The sequence below is a fragment of the Plectropomus leopardus genome, chromosome 16, assembly GCF_008729295.1.
Source record: "Plectropomus leopardus isolate mb chromosome 16, YSFRI_Pleo_2.0, whole genome shotgun sequence".
NCBI lineage: Eukaryota > Metazoa > Chordata > Actinopteri > Perciformes > Serranidae > Plectropomus > Plectropomus leopardus.
Genome location: NC_056478.1, coordinates 23,869,969 through 23,883,973, shown reverse-complemented (window position 1 = coordinate 23,883,973; position 14,005 = coordinate 23,869,969). Strand labels below are relative to the sequence as shown.

General features: G+C 38.0%; 1 protein-coding gene across 2 annotated transcripts; it reads left to right on the top strand.

Moving 5' to 3' along the window:
• The first annotated feature begins 5,255 nt into the window (after positions 1–5,255).
• LOC121955166 (12-(S)-hydroxy-5,8,10,14-eicosatetraenoic acid receptor-like) lies at positions 5,256–13,614 on the top strand. Of its 2 annotated transcripts, XM_042503007.1 has the most exons (4): positions 5,256–5,328; positions 5,382–5,804; positions 8,246–8,651; positions 10,423–13,614. In XM_042503007.1, exons 2-4 carry the CDS (start codon positions 5,650–5,652, stop codon positions 10,888–10,890), a joined length of 1,029 nt encoding a protein of 342 aa, XP_042358941.1. In that variant the 5' UTR covers positions 5,256–5,328; positions 5,382–5,649; the 3' UTR covers positions 10,891–13,614. The 2 variants fall into 2 exon arrangements, with proteins under 2 accessions (XP_042358941.1, XP_042358940.1); XM_042503006.1 differs by having other exon boundaries at positions 5,277–5,804.
• Positions 13,615–14,005: the final 391 nt, after the last annotated feature.

Genomic DNA, 14,005 nt, shown 5'->3' with positions numbered 1-14,005 from the left:
ACAGAGAGATTATCTATGACAACACCAGGATTCTGGGTGCGATAAATCCTTGGGTGCCAATAGGGCTGGATATCGGTTCTCGATATCTTTAAGACAGGGTTCAGCAACCTTTTTGGAAACGTGCCATTTTGAAACGTTCTTGTCAATCAGTGTGCCACATTATTATAATGTCAATCCCTCACTACGCAGAAGCAAACTCTTAGACCCAGCGGAATGAACTTATAAGTTTTACTGTCACTGCCTGACACTCTGCTTTCATTTTATACGTAAAAGTTAAAACAAAACCCTTCACTTCACATGCACCACAAAATTCAAATATGACTCAAGTGTCCTTAGCAAAACTAGCGGAACCTAGTGGTGCTTTCTTTCCAACCTATCTTCAGTACAATGTAAAAAGCTGAGTGACTGAGACTTTATTACTTTCGACTAGACTTTTGAGATTTGACCTGATTCAAATATTCAAAGGAAGCACCAGTCATTAAAGTACCTTCTCAGAGCTCATGGCAATCAGCACTGGCGACAAGTCGATCCACTGCAAGGGCACACAGACAGGAAACATCAAACCTTTGAAAGAGTCTAAGCAAGAGACAAAGAGATAGAAGGAGAAAGAAAATCAGATTAAAATGTGAAATAAAAAAAAGAAAAAAAAAACATTTCTAAGCGATAGCATGTGGGAGGAAACACAAGCTGAGTCTAAACTGCTGCCCAGAAATGCTTCTTGGTATTTCCTTTCATACTGATTATAATAAATTTAAGAGACATGTCTCCCAGAGCACCTTGCTCTAAGTACAGACAAAGTAAACAACTGAAGTGTCTGTATACGGCTGCCATCATTACTGTGGCTTTAATGTAAGAGGATTCCCACTAATACCTGACGCATGAAGACAAAAACATTTGTGCAGGAAATTATAGAGGCTTCTTTTGTTGCGCGAAAAGAAGACAAGATAAGTTGTGGCCGTCTTATCGGAACAGAGGCCTCAGGCAGCTCTTTGTGCACATTCTGGAGGTACATAATGCAAGATATGTCACATGAGCATGCATGGTTCTCCTTTTAAAATGGACTAGTCTTTTTTTTTTACACTGGTTGCACAAGCAGTTTGTTCATGTACTGTAATAAGCATTATGTTGAGCATTTTTTCAGCCTACTAAGCATCTATCTAGGAGGGGCAGGACTACACTGGAATGTTAACTGAGCTTATTTTCTGTACATCATGCTCTGATGTTCTCTGCCATGAGTTTTTACCCAAGTCCTGCAAGACTGAAGAGTACAGATAAACAAACTTTAAAGTTATAACTGCTCCACCAAATGAAGACCTGCTCAAGTTATAGCGCAACAAAAGAAACATATTAAGGCTGTTTCTGACCCCAATCATGTCCTGAAGAGTAAACAGAAATTGCTGTGCTCAAATAAATAAAGTAAATGAAGGGTTTTAATTAGGTCAGTAAATCCTAAAATTAAATATGGAGCTTCATAACAGAACAAATGTATGTTCAAAGGTCTTGAGCAAGTTGTCTTTGGTGAACACACTATTTTGTTAAATATGCATCCTTGTTTCTTATCTTGAATGTTTGAATGTCTGTGTTGCAAGTGCTCTAATGTAAGAAAAAATTCAGACCACATATTGGGGCCGTCAAAACTTTTCTAAATTTAGTTTAACCACAAAGCATAACCGAAAATCAGGACAGCACACGCTTTGACTGAATGGCCTGTGCAGCTGCTAAGAAGAGCACAGCCACATTCTGCATTGAAATGAATTGCATTGATCTGAGCAGTGCCTGTCTTTAGTGTAAAAGCGGAGGAAGATGACTGAGCTACATGGCCTGAATTACTGTGAATTACTGTGTCACTTGCTGTGGCAAGGACATTGCTCCAATTTCTCTGAATTTGTATAGTAACCAGTAATCTTTTTTTTTTGTTTCTAGTCAATTGACGTCATTATAACATAAATGTATGTTTTAGGGTCAGCAGATTTTTTCCGCTAGAAACATCAATGAACACATCAGTTTAGTCCCCTATAGCTAGCTTGGGACCCCATGATGGAGACTCTTTTTTTTACATTATTATTATTTTTACTAATATCTTTATTTGTTTGCAATGAAATAAACTCAGACTCAGACTCAGCTTGCTAATTAGTTTGTTATCAGTTTCTGTGGTTAGAAGGCTACGCAGAGTAATATAGAAATGTGGAAAGCAATTAGCAGTCGAAAAGGAATTAGATGACATTGCCCTTACAAAGGACGAATCAACATGATGTCATGTTTACAACAGTTGGTAGACAACTGGCAACTGATTTGAATAGCATAGACATGAGAACTCAGCTAACTTGTTTATTTCTGTTTTGATTTTGAGGTGTAACTAACGTTTAAAGCTATATAGTCTAACATGGTGGTCCAACCTGTCCTAGGTTTCTGTTGTGTTAATTCTATGTGTTATGTTGGTTAGCTAGCATCGTTGATAAACTAAATCTACCACCTCAGAAGCTAAGCAATGTACTGCTGTGGACGGGGGATGGTGCAAAATGTATTTCAGCAACTAAGACCTACCTAAAAAAATATCAATATCAGTTAAAGTGTATGCTATATTTGAACATTTTCTCCACTTTACCTTTTACTTTAACTGATTGAGGCAGTGGAAGACCAGCAACTCCAGTGTTTTGTAAGGTTAAATTACTGTTTTTGTCAGAGGAGTCTGGTGTCTTTGAGACAATGCCTTCAATTTGTTGGTGGTTAGGGTTTTCTGGCGGCAAAGTAAAGCTGTGAGAATTTTCTTAATATAGTGTCTACTGAACTGATATTGATGTTTTTAGGTGGGTGTTTTCTGAGGTGGTTAAAACTAGCCAATTGAGGCAGCATTTGCTCTGAAAACATTATGATTCTGTCTATGGTCATTTTATCACAACTAACAACCAGTCAAAGTGCTTTATTTGGCCTATCCATTTTAGGGTCCTGATTTAACTTTTGGGAATTTTTAAGGCCATAGTTTAAAATATTGTAAAATATAGTATTTGATTGTATTATGTTAGCTACAAGAACAAGCAACAAAGCTATTCATTTGTTTTTGTAAAGCAGATAAATCCCCCTAAGAGCACGTCTAAAATTATCAATGATTCTCTGAATTCAAAAGGTTGCTATTATCTTTTAGGTCTCTTATCTACACTCTGCATCTGTGTTTTAACTTCCTCTTGCTGCTGCGTCACTTTAATACTGTGCAAAAACACAAATAGAACTCTATAATTAATTTTCTTAATGCTTCTGCAAATGTGAAAGAATTGTTACCCATCTTTCTACCTTTAAAAAGAGGTTGTTAGGAATAATGCTGCAATGTTAAACAGGGACAGTACACAACATTTCTGTGGTAGACAAGCAATGTCGCAATAACTATTAAAAGAGGCACTGCTGTGGTCAGAGGTGCAACACACAGAATGTCTAAATGCACTTGCTGTGTTTGGACATGTGGTTTGTTGCAGAACCTGTGCGGCATTGCTCTTTCGTGCAATATAACACTTTGTCTAGGACAGAGCGTGACAAAGTGCTAAAACTTCGTCATGCTCACAGACTTCACTTTTTGCAGACTTCACTTGTAGGAAGGTGAAGTCTGCAACTAAATGCATGGCTTTACAGCAATTCAAGTTTTAAATCATTAGTATACAGCTTGTCAGTGAAAAAAGTAGCAGACAAGAAGGCAGATGGGTCAAGTAGATGTTTAAAAGCTGACCCAACCTAGCCATGAGCTTTTCCTGTATTCATTTAACATCACTAGGAAGAATTTGAAGTATTTATCAAATAATCTGGCCACGCCGTTTGAGTTTGTTGAACAAACATTTCCAAACAAGATGTCTGCCCCTCCCTGTTTATCTTAAATATCTACATGGTGCAATGTACGAAGAAAGCTGAATCTCTGGACTGGAGCCTCCATTAATAATATTTTATTATTCATCATCTGGTTTGACAAAAGGTGTAAAAGAGTATTTGAGTCAAACTAGAGAAACCCTTCGACACCTACGAGGGTTGAGAAATCACTTTGGGGCTGTTTGCAAATCTGTTTTCAGTATTTCTAGTTCTGCTCTAAAACCAGCTTTCACCATGGAGGATGTGATTGAGAAAGATGACTTCAATCACAGCGTCATTTCACCATTATTTTCACAATTTGGTGATGAGTACTTCAACTGAACCGTGACATTCCCCAGAAACCTTTCAACTGAATAAAAGTACAACATGTTCAATCAAGAGTTATGTCCAGTCATATCAATTCCCCATCAACTTATTAAATGGGATTTTGTCATTACGAATACACATGCATCATATTCCTGTGACGCTGTTTTCATGCTTTAAGAAACCCCCCCGCCCCATATGATTATTGGTATTTCACTTCCAGCAAATCTCTCACTTCCAGCAAACTTCACTCTCTAAGTTGAGACTTCAAGATCTCTTTTTTCCTGAGCAGCATTTTGAGTCACAGGTTGGATAGTGCTGTAGAAGTAGCACAATGAATGTTAAGTGTTAAGTTTCACTTTCACGGCACCTGGTGTTTTACTGTTATATTCCAACAGCGCTCCCCATGAACAACCCAGTGGAAAAACAACGTGGTCATTTTGACTGAAATTCTTCCGAAGGAAGTGTACAAGAAAAAAAATGGAGGGGGGGGGTTGTTAGTAATTGATAGAAAAAATGGTCATTTTGGGGCTAAAGTTTTCCTTTAAGCTCATCCTTAATAATCACAATTTAAATGTTATGGCATGTTATGCAGCTTCTCTAATCATAATAAATATATATATACAGTACAAACACACAGTATATTCCATACAAGATTTTATCTATCCTATCTGTATGACATCAAGATGATCTTGTACCAGCAGAACTCGCTATGTCATTTTCCTTGAAGGACAATGTTTTCTAAGTCCTGTCGTCACCATATCCAATAATAAAGCTAGACATGTGGAGGCATGATGGTTTCGTATGGACAGCCACCTGAGGAATTTCACAGGCGTTTCTTCCCATACTCCTGGAAAACACCGTTAACAGCCACTTTTCCAGTCACCACTTTCTGTGTAATATAGAAACTGTAAAGGGCATGTCCTCCTTTCTTTTTAGTCATCTACTTACAAGTGCCTTGAAACTTGTACCATTAAGACATTTTTATGTTTAAAGTAGAAACTAGCATCTTCCAAACTGAGTAAGCTTAAGTTAAGCCCCCCCCTTTAAACCACACCTCCAGCTGACAACAACTTCTTCCTCTTGAAAGGATCAGTGGCAGCCTCACATAAAAAGGGCTAACAGACTCACTGAGACAGGGTGTTTTCTCTCCTCTGTATTCAGCCCTTTTTTTCAGTTCATGCCGGGTTTACTGTGCATGTCTCCTCAGCATGTTTTAGCACGGCAAGCTTAGTCGTCACAGAGCTTCAGAATCACTGTAAGGCTCTCAGAAGGGGACTGTTGAATTTGACAAATCACAGTGAGAAGGGGAATCGGTGCCTGAGCAGAGAAGATTCTGGGTCAGAGGCAACTACAACCACCTCCAAAACGAAGGATTTAACTCTGTGATGCCTGCCTGGAAACACCTATAACCCTTTTCTCTCGTTCATAAAACAGGACTTATTTGACTGCAACTTCTTTTACTGCTGTTTAAGTATTGCTACCTTCAAGACTGTTATGTTCAGCCAGAGAAACATGTCTACAAATGAAACTATTGACCACTGCAGGGGACCCAACGCAACCACATACAAAGCCCTCTCCTGGCTGATGATTGGAGAGTTCCTGCTGGGTCTGCCACTCAACCTGTCTGTCCTCTACATCTTCGTCTTCAAGTATGTGCCTGTCTTTTCCACTATTTTCTGAGGGTGTTCAAAAGTAATATGTACAGTGGGGATTGTTGAAAAGCCAGGGAAAGCATTCAGAGATGGAAACTTTACAAACAACCAAGAACTTGATCTTGATAACTGATGTTTGTGCGACTCATCGGCTGAGAATTTCTTGGCATTTTGCCTCGCTAAGTGATTCAAACCTTGATAACACAAGGTCAGTGAGGTCGCCTGGGTTACGGTATAGATATATCCAGACAATTTTTTAACTACTAGTCATAGTAGTAGCTAGTAAGAGACTGACAATTTTCTCATTTAAATGGTCAGATTGTGGTGGTGAGCATCTCTCCCACTGTGATCAAGCTGTGTCTTGATTCATTTAACGATCTGACACATTTTCAAACAGTCATTAAACAGCAGTTTAATGACTTTGCAGGAAGAAATCCTAATAGATACATACAGTGGCGTCTTAGGCCTGGGTGTATGAGGCTTCAGTCCTAAATGTTTTATAAATAGCCCCTGATTTAAATATATAGGCAATATATATTTCTCTACAAAAAGAACAGGCCTAATAACAAAAAATAAAACTATTATCTATCATTCTGCTTATAGTTGTACTTGAATAAATGTACTCAGTTACAGTTCATTACTATTTGTTAAGTATTCTGTATTCAATACTAATTACTCACAACTACATATTTATATTTTTCTCACCCCATTTCATAATTAATCTTGAAAGTAAAAAAAAAAGAAAAAAGCTTTTATGGGTAAATAAGGTGCCGGAGTGGGGGGAAAAAAAGCACTGAAATAGAGCTTGTTTATTTAAAAAAAAGTTCCCGACTAAGGACCCCCCTAAACCTCCTACTGAGGTCCCCCGTCCTCAAATCCTAGAAACGCCCCTGGTTGCATGTTCACAGCAGTGAGTAGAAGAGGGGGCAGTGAGAACATCCTGTTTGGATTCTCGTGCATTGGCAAAATATGTTAATTAAAAGTGAATTTCAGCAATGGAAAATGCTGAACTTATCCTTACAACTTGCATGCACTCCTCAAATGTGTTGTTTAGGTTGTATAGGATTCATGCACATATACATTTTCTGTAAAAGGGCAAAGACTATTTAAAATGCAGTGATTTTGGAACCTCTTTGCAAATTCAGGACACTACTTTAAAATGGAAAACATGTGTATCAGTTTTATTTCCCTAAATAGTTACGTCACTTGTGAACCAAACAATATTTACCCCTGGTGAATTCATTTTTCACAGAGTGCACAGTGTGCTAATCTGGCCGAGTTGCTCAGAAGAAACCTGACTGGTTTGGGATCAAATCTTGAAAACCAGTTGTTAGAAAGAAAGAAAAAAAAACAACAGAGGAATTCTGATATCGGAATATCATGAAATCCAATTTTGGTTATGATCAGGATCAAACCTTCTAAAATGTTTTTATCTGATCAGAATGATCCTGATTTGGACATCCATGTTTTCCTGTCCAGAATCAGATTAGAATCAAATTATCTTAAAATTCTTAAAAATACCAAACCCGAAAGACAAGTGCTCTAAACAGGAATACATACCACAATGTAGGCATTCTGCTATCAAACACACTGCAACTGGCACTTATCACCATAGGTGCATTATTGCATTTACTGTTGAGTAAACACATAAATGACCAAGTCTAATTGCATTTTGTTCCTGAAATCCACTGTGAATCCACCTTTCTGCTGGAGATCAGAATAATCTTGACTTTTTGGATCAGATCAGATTTAAGAATCTTTTTTTCTTTTAATTTGATCTTTCCTCCAATTTGAGATGCAATTCTATTCCATAGCCAAAATATGATTAGATTACCTGGCTGTTTTCTTTCTTTTTTTATATAAAAATAATTATAGCAACCCCATACTGGCTATTATACCTGTTGTTTCTTCCATAGCTAGTACCCTACATTGTGATACACAATAGACACATTTAGAGTACATAACCTGTGTTTGGAAATCTTAAAAAAAGTTTTTATCTGGATGAGGGTGATCCATACCAGTGTTGCTTTGAAAAAAAAAGCACAAAAGTCAGATGGATTATCTGATCCTGGATAGCAAAACATAGGATTTCCAAACCAGATCATTCTGATACAGATTAAGGTTTCTGAGCAGGGATAAAGTGATAAATGTGATAAATGTGGAACACACTGTGCTGTGGGTAAGTGCTGAAATGGCAAAGAGTCAGTGTGTTCCTTGGCACCATTGTATATTTCCACCCCCAAATATACAGTGCAAAAAGAAGAGCTGTGGCAAATAGGACATGTTAAATGAGTGAACTGCCACACATTGCTGTGTGCAGAGACTCTGAACGACAGGGTCAGCATCAGGCTTTCTGCTCTGTTATGTTTACTCTCGATGCAGAATAAACTTTGAAACAGTGAAGCTAATAACTGTTTTGTCAATTACTTCCACTTTAGGTTCAAGTTCTGGAAGAACAAAAGTATCTTCCTGTTCAATATTGTGGTTGCTGACTTCTTGCTGGTGGCCTGTCTTCCTGCCAAGGCCTACCATTACCATCATGGCCAGAGACGCAGCCAGAATAAAGTGTTGTGTAAGACGATGCTCTTCATGCTGTTCCTCAACCGAGGAGCCAGCATTGCCTTCCTCATCACCCTGTCCCTCGACCGCTACTTCAACGTGGTGCATCTCGGGAGGAGGAATTTTGTCAAAGCGCTAAAGAAAAGTCCTCAAATCTCTATCCTCATCTGGCTTCTGTTGCTGCCCCTCACCATCCCCACGATGGTCACCACCTTTGAATGCTGCAACAGCCTGGGCCGGGAAGTTGAGACGTTTTATCACGATGTTACAGACGTCTTCAGAGAGGTACTGTATTGGTTTCTTTTGTTTTGATAGAGCAGATTTTGCATGAGTAATAGCTGTAAATATTTCAGCACCTATGCCATGAAAACCAAGAAGGCTTTAATCATTATTATGGGATAATAAATAAAAGACTAATTTAAACTCTGACATCAGAGAACCAGCCCTGCCAAAGCTAACTGCATCCAGCACTTTATAAGAACTAGAGTTAATTACACTGCCTCATACCATCACACAGACTTCCCATAAAGCTGACAGTCAATACTGTTTTGAACTGTTGTTCCTATCCACCAGTTCCCTGACTAACAGCTTGCCACAGGCAGTATACAAATCTGTTTGGGCATTTTAAGCAATCAGTTTATTAATTTATCAGCAGAAACTTTTCTGTCACTTTTCAAGTCATTTCAAGTCATTTTTACTCAAAAATCCACTCAAAACTGAATATTTGCTTGTTTTATTAGCTATTTGAAAAACCAAATAGAAAAATACTTTTGTGTTTTGGACTGTTGCTAAGACAAAAGACAAGTAATGGCATGAAAACAAGAGTTTGAGATGACTGGGATGGCTGAGTAGTTAAATTAAATAATGAGTCAGAAACCTCATCACCTAACAAAACAATCTTTGATTAAGGGGTATAAATAATGAACTCTTCACTGTCTCAGACCTTCCGTAAACACTCCTGGCCTCATACAACCCTAAACTTCAGATGAATATGATAAATACAAATGTGAACGTAAAATTACTTTTAATCAGTCTTAAATCCGTTCCTAATGGTGAAATACAGAAAAGAACAATAAAAGTGCATAAAAAAGTTTAGATTTGAGTGTCAAAACTAGGTTTCAGTGCTTGTGTAGTCAGCTACACATCTATTTGTAGCGAGAGAGAGAAACAGATTATGATGCCCAGTGTTAAAGTGCAATCACCTCTTTATGAGGCTCATTCCAGTTGTGATCACATTTGGGATTTAATGTTTACATGAGCACAGAGAAATCCAGTTATTCATATTCCCTGTATATATGCAAGCTACTTTCAGAAAATGGGATACACCCAAAACCTGATCATAAACGGGTTATTCATGTCCATAGAAGCTCCCACATTATGTAATTCTACGGTATATCATGTGTGTAAACTAAACTGCAGACTAAATTTACGATTAACAGAGACAAAAAGTGGCAAGCAACTCATATGAATGGGTGTGAAGCGGGTTCAATGCGCATCGGCAAGTCCGAATTACATCTGATGTATGAATGTCTGTATCATCACGCTTAATTTTTATAAACAAAAAAAAAAGCCACGTCATGTAAATATTATTAACAGCGCTGATCAAGCTCAGCTTTCACTGATTAGTTTTATTCCCCCTCAATATCAGTTTAAGAGTAGTCTACACTATATTTTGAACATTATCACAGCTTTTGAAATTGAACCATTTGAAATTGTGATATAAAAAACATCACACTCTATTAAGAAAAACAGTAACTTTACACCACTGGACAGCAGAATTGCTGATTTACAGTTTTAATTATGTTGTCTTCCTTTGAATCCACCAAGGTGTGTAGTTGTTGCCCTTGTTATCTCGATGAAGGCAGTTTGGATTTGTTTTATTGGCACTATTTATTGGCTATTATTTTATTTGGAATATTACATAACAATAAAAATGTCCAATTATTGGCTGATAATTTATCGGGCCAATATATATTTTGCATCCCTGGCACATAAACGAATACTATTTTGCTTTATGAGGGATCACACTCAAAGTTGCTTCTCTTTTATTTTCAAGATCGTCTACTTCACCCAGATCATCATCCCCTTCATCATCCTTGTCTACTGCACTGTACGCATCGTCAACCGGCTAAGGAGGAAGACGGTCGGTGAAAAGACCAAACTGAGGAGAGCAGTGTGCGTGGTCATGTCTGTCGTCCTTGTCTTCTCTATCTGCTTCCTGCCCAGTACTGTAGCCAGAGCGGTGCTGCTGGCCGTAAGACTGAAGGAGTGGCAGGACACAGAGGACGTTGTGGTTCAGGTCTACGACAGCCTCATGGTTTTGTCTTACATTGACTGCCTGCTGGACCCGCTGGTCTACTGCTTCTGTAACTCAGGGTTTAAGGATGCTTACATAAACACGTTCTTTCCTAAGTGTCTCCAGGTGAAACTGCAAAATACAGACTTTGGCTTGGGAACAACAGCGACTACAACACTTTCGACTTCTGGAGATAGAAAAATTTCTTTGCCAATATTAGAGAAATGATTTTTTTCCCCCTTAAATTGTACTGAAAACTATCTCAGAGGGAGCACAGGTTGTTTATTGCAGTTACACCTCAGACACACAGATAGCATTACCACTGGTCCACCAGAAAAAGGTGCTTTAAGATAACCTGCAAGATTAGACTTCCCCTCTGAAAGGCTGCAAACACAGCGGAGGTAAATGCTGCCCTGCATCACTCCTCCTCTGTAGAGTTAGTTGTCAGTGGGTATGACTATCATCTGCATCCATCTAAATGCAGCACGTGCTTATGGTTTATGTGAGGCAGTGTTGTCCATCCTGTTTGGGTCAACTCTGTATGCATGCACACTTTTGTGTGTCATCTGCTGAAAAATGTTGCACAGTAATTCTCCAAAGTTTTCAGTATTTTTATAATAATAGATTTTTTTCTGCACTTTCTCAACGTGGAATCCATACTGGTATGTTCAATAATGTCACATAAAATGTGTAAGTTTAAGTTTACTTCTTTCAACTGCTAACAGCAAGTCAGAGAAGATGTCAGTTGAGCAAAGATACATTTACATACAGTCCTGTAAAAAGAGTTATTCAGGGCTTTAAAGGGATAGTTTGCATTTTTTGAAGGTGGGTTGGTAAGGCTAGTTTATTTTACATACAGTATATCTCAGTCATCTATCCCCAGTTTGGAGCAGCAGGCTGTAGTCTGTCACAGACGCTAGCAATCTGCTGCTGTGGATGGGGGTCAGCAACAAAATGTATTTTAGAGTAAAAAGTTTCACCCAAGAAAAAATAGTCAATATCACTTTAAATGTACCCGATGTTGCTAGAATATTTTCGCCCATTTACCGAAAACGCTTGCATTGCATGTAATGGCTTTGGTTCCTCATCTAAACTATGGTCAAAGTCACCAGACTCCTTTGACAAGAACAGTAATTTTAGCTCGCTGAGCACAGGTACTGCTGCTTTAATCAGCTAGTTTGTGCTATTGTGTGACTTTGGTGAATCAGAATTAACCCCTTCAAATGCAAAAGTTACACAATAACACAAAACAAAAGAACTTTTTGAGGCATCGGAAGATCAGCAGCTTCTCAATGTTAATGCTCCGCAATGTTAAATCACTGTTTATTTCAGTGGAGTCTGGCTTTAAAGAGTGCCATAACATAAAAGAGATAGTGTACATTGAAACTGATATTAACTGTTTTAATTGGGACTTAAGTGGGGGTGTGCTGACTATCTACTGTCTTATACTCTGATAATGGATAAGTACCCCTATAAAACCAAACTTCAAAATATCGAATCTACCCCTTTAAAAGAGGATTTAAGTAGCAACAGGGACTAGGGGTGGGAATCTCTTGGCACCTAATGATTTCATTCCCAGGATCTGATTTATTTTTAATTTGTGACTACTTGCTTTTAAAACATAGCCTAGTTGTAATGCTCCATATATTAAAAAAAAAAGATTAATTTACATACATTATCTTTTATGAATACAATATGATAGCTTTAAAGCCAAGGATCAAATTGTATCCATCTGCAGTTGCTCATGCTCAGCCAGCCTCACAAAAACAAGAACACACATTTATGTCTGTTACGTTTCACTATCCTATTGCCGCAGTCGAAGGAAACGTATAGCCCGGTCTTACAAAATAGTTGGAAGCAATAATAACGTCAAGAATTGGGTTTTACATTTCAGACTGACTTTTCTGCACTGAGACATAATCTTGCAAGAGAGAATAGCAATCAGTGTATAAAATCAACACCATCGACTAGCCCAGTGCTGCTGAAACATGCAAGTGGCTGGTACATTTGCTTTACTTACCAGCTGAAAAACAAAGGTAGTCAATTCAATTTGAAATTTTGGCCACTGGACGAAAAAGTTGATTTTGCAACTTGATTGCAATGCATCTAATACTTGTTATTTCCCCCTATTCCTAACAGTTGCGTGTATAAATTCTTAATACTGTCTGGCTGGTCCATACATATGGCTTCATATTATACATCTGTTGCCTGATCTAATGGAAAATTCGATTTGTAACAAGTGAGCTAGATGTAAATTTGCTTTTGAGCTGCATGCTTTACATAGAACAATTTAAATATATATTTTTATATTATTATCTACTTTAATATAACAGGGCATTTTATTTATTGGGATTTATTTCAGACCAGGTGTTTGTGATGATAGATACAGCATTTTCCTCGTGATTCGGTTTTATTGCATATTACGGCCCCTGAAATAACCGTGTAGTATAGACCAAACATAATGTATAGAAACTTTCATCACTCAGGAAACTCTATATCTCTGTGTTGATCATCAGATACCTCAAACTAGTTCTGCTTGTTCTCACTGGGGTTTACACTCACTGTGACATACTGTCAACTTGACCAAATGTTCTGCTGTTACTCAAAGATGTACATAAACATTTCAATACCTCACAGTTGCTCCGTGAACCCTTTGGAAAGTCATTCATTCTTCTTCGGTTGAATTAACACTTTTTCATGTTGTTGCCTCTTTTTATAATCAGAGTAAACTGGCCTGTTTAAATTCTGGTGTGGAAAATGTCCATCAACCGCTACAAAAATGTCAAACCTGAGTGGAGTACAGGAACCTGGAAGGCTTTTTTTAAACTGTCCTCATTCACGCTGTAAACAACTTTGTGATGATGATGAAAATTGAATCAGTTGTATAAGACTGAGACACTGACTGAAGATCTTTGTATACTGTTGTTGTAAATAAACAGAGCACAGATGATATACCTGTTACAAGTGCATCACAGTAGTTTTTACAGCTTTTAGTGCCTGCAAGAGAGGAGCTTTTTCCTTTCTCAGCAAAATACGACCACAAGATGGACAGTTCTGATACCCACATGCTGCGCAATGCACCAACCCACAAAGCTTTTATTGTGAAATCACCTTCCTCTTTTTCTAATGGTTTAAAGTTATGCCAAAGAAGTACAAAAAACAACACCTCCATATCTCTATACCCTTCTAAATCAATGCAACATCCAAACCTCCGATCACACACACAGACCATGGTGTCTTCTGCACAAGTTAAAAAAACACATTCTTGTTTTGTTGTCTATCCATTTCCTAACTTAGCTGCGTCTTGTGTCTGTGAAACTGTTTAAATATGCAACAGACCATC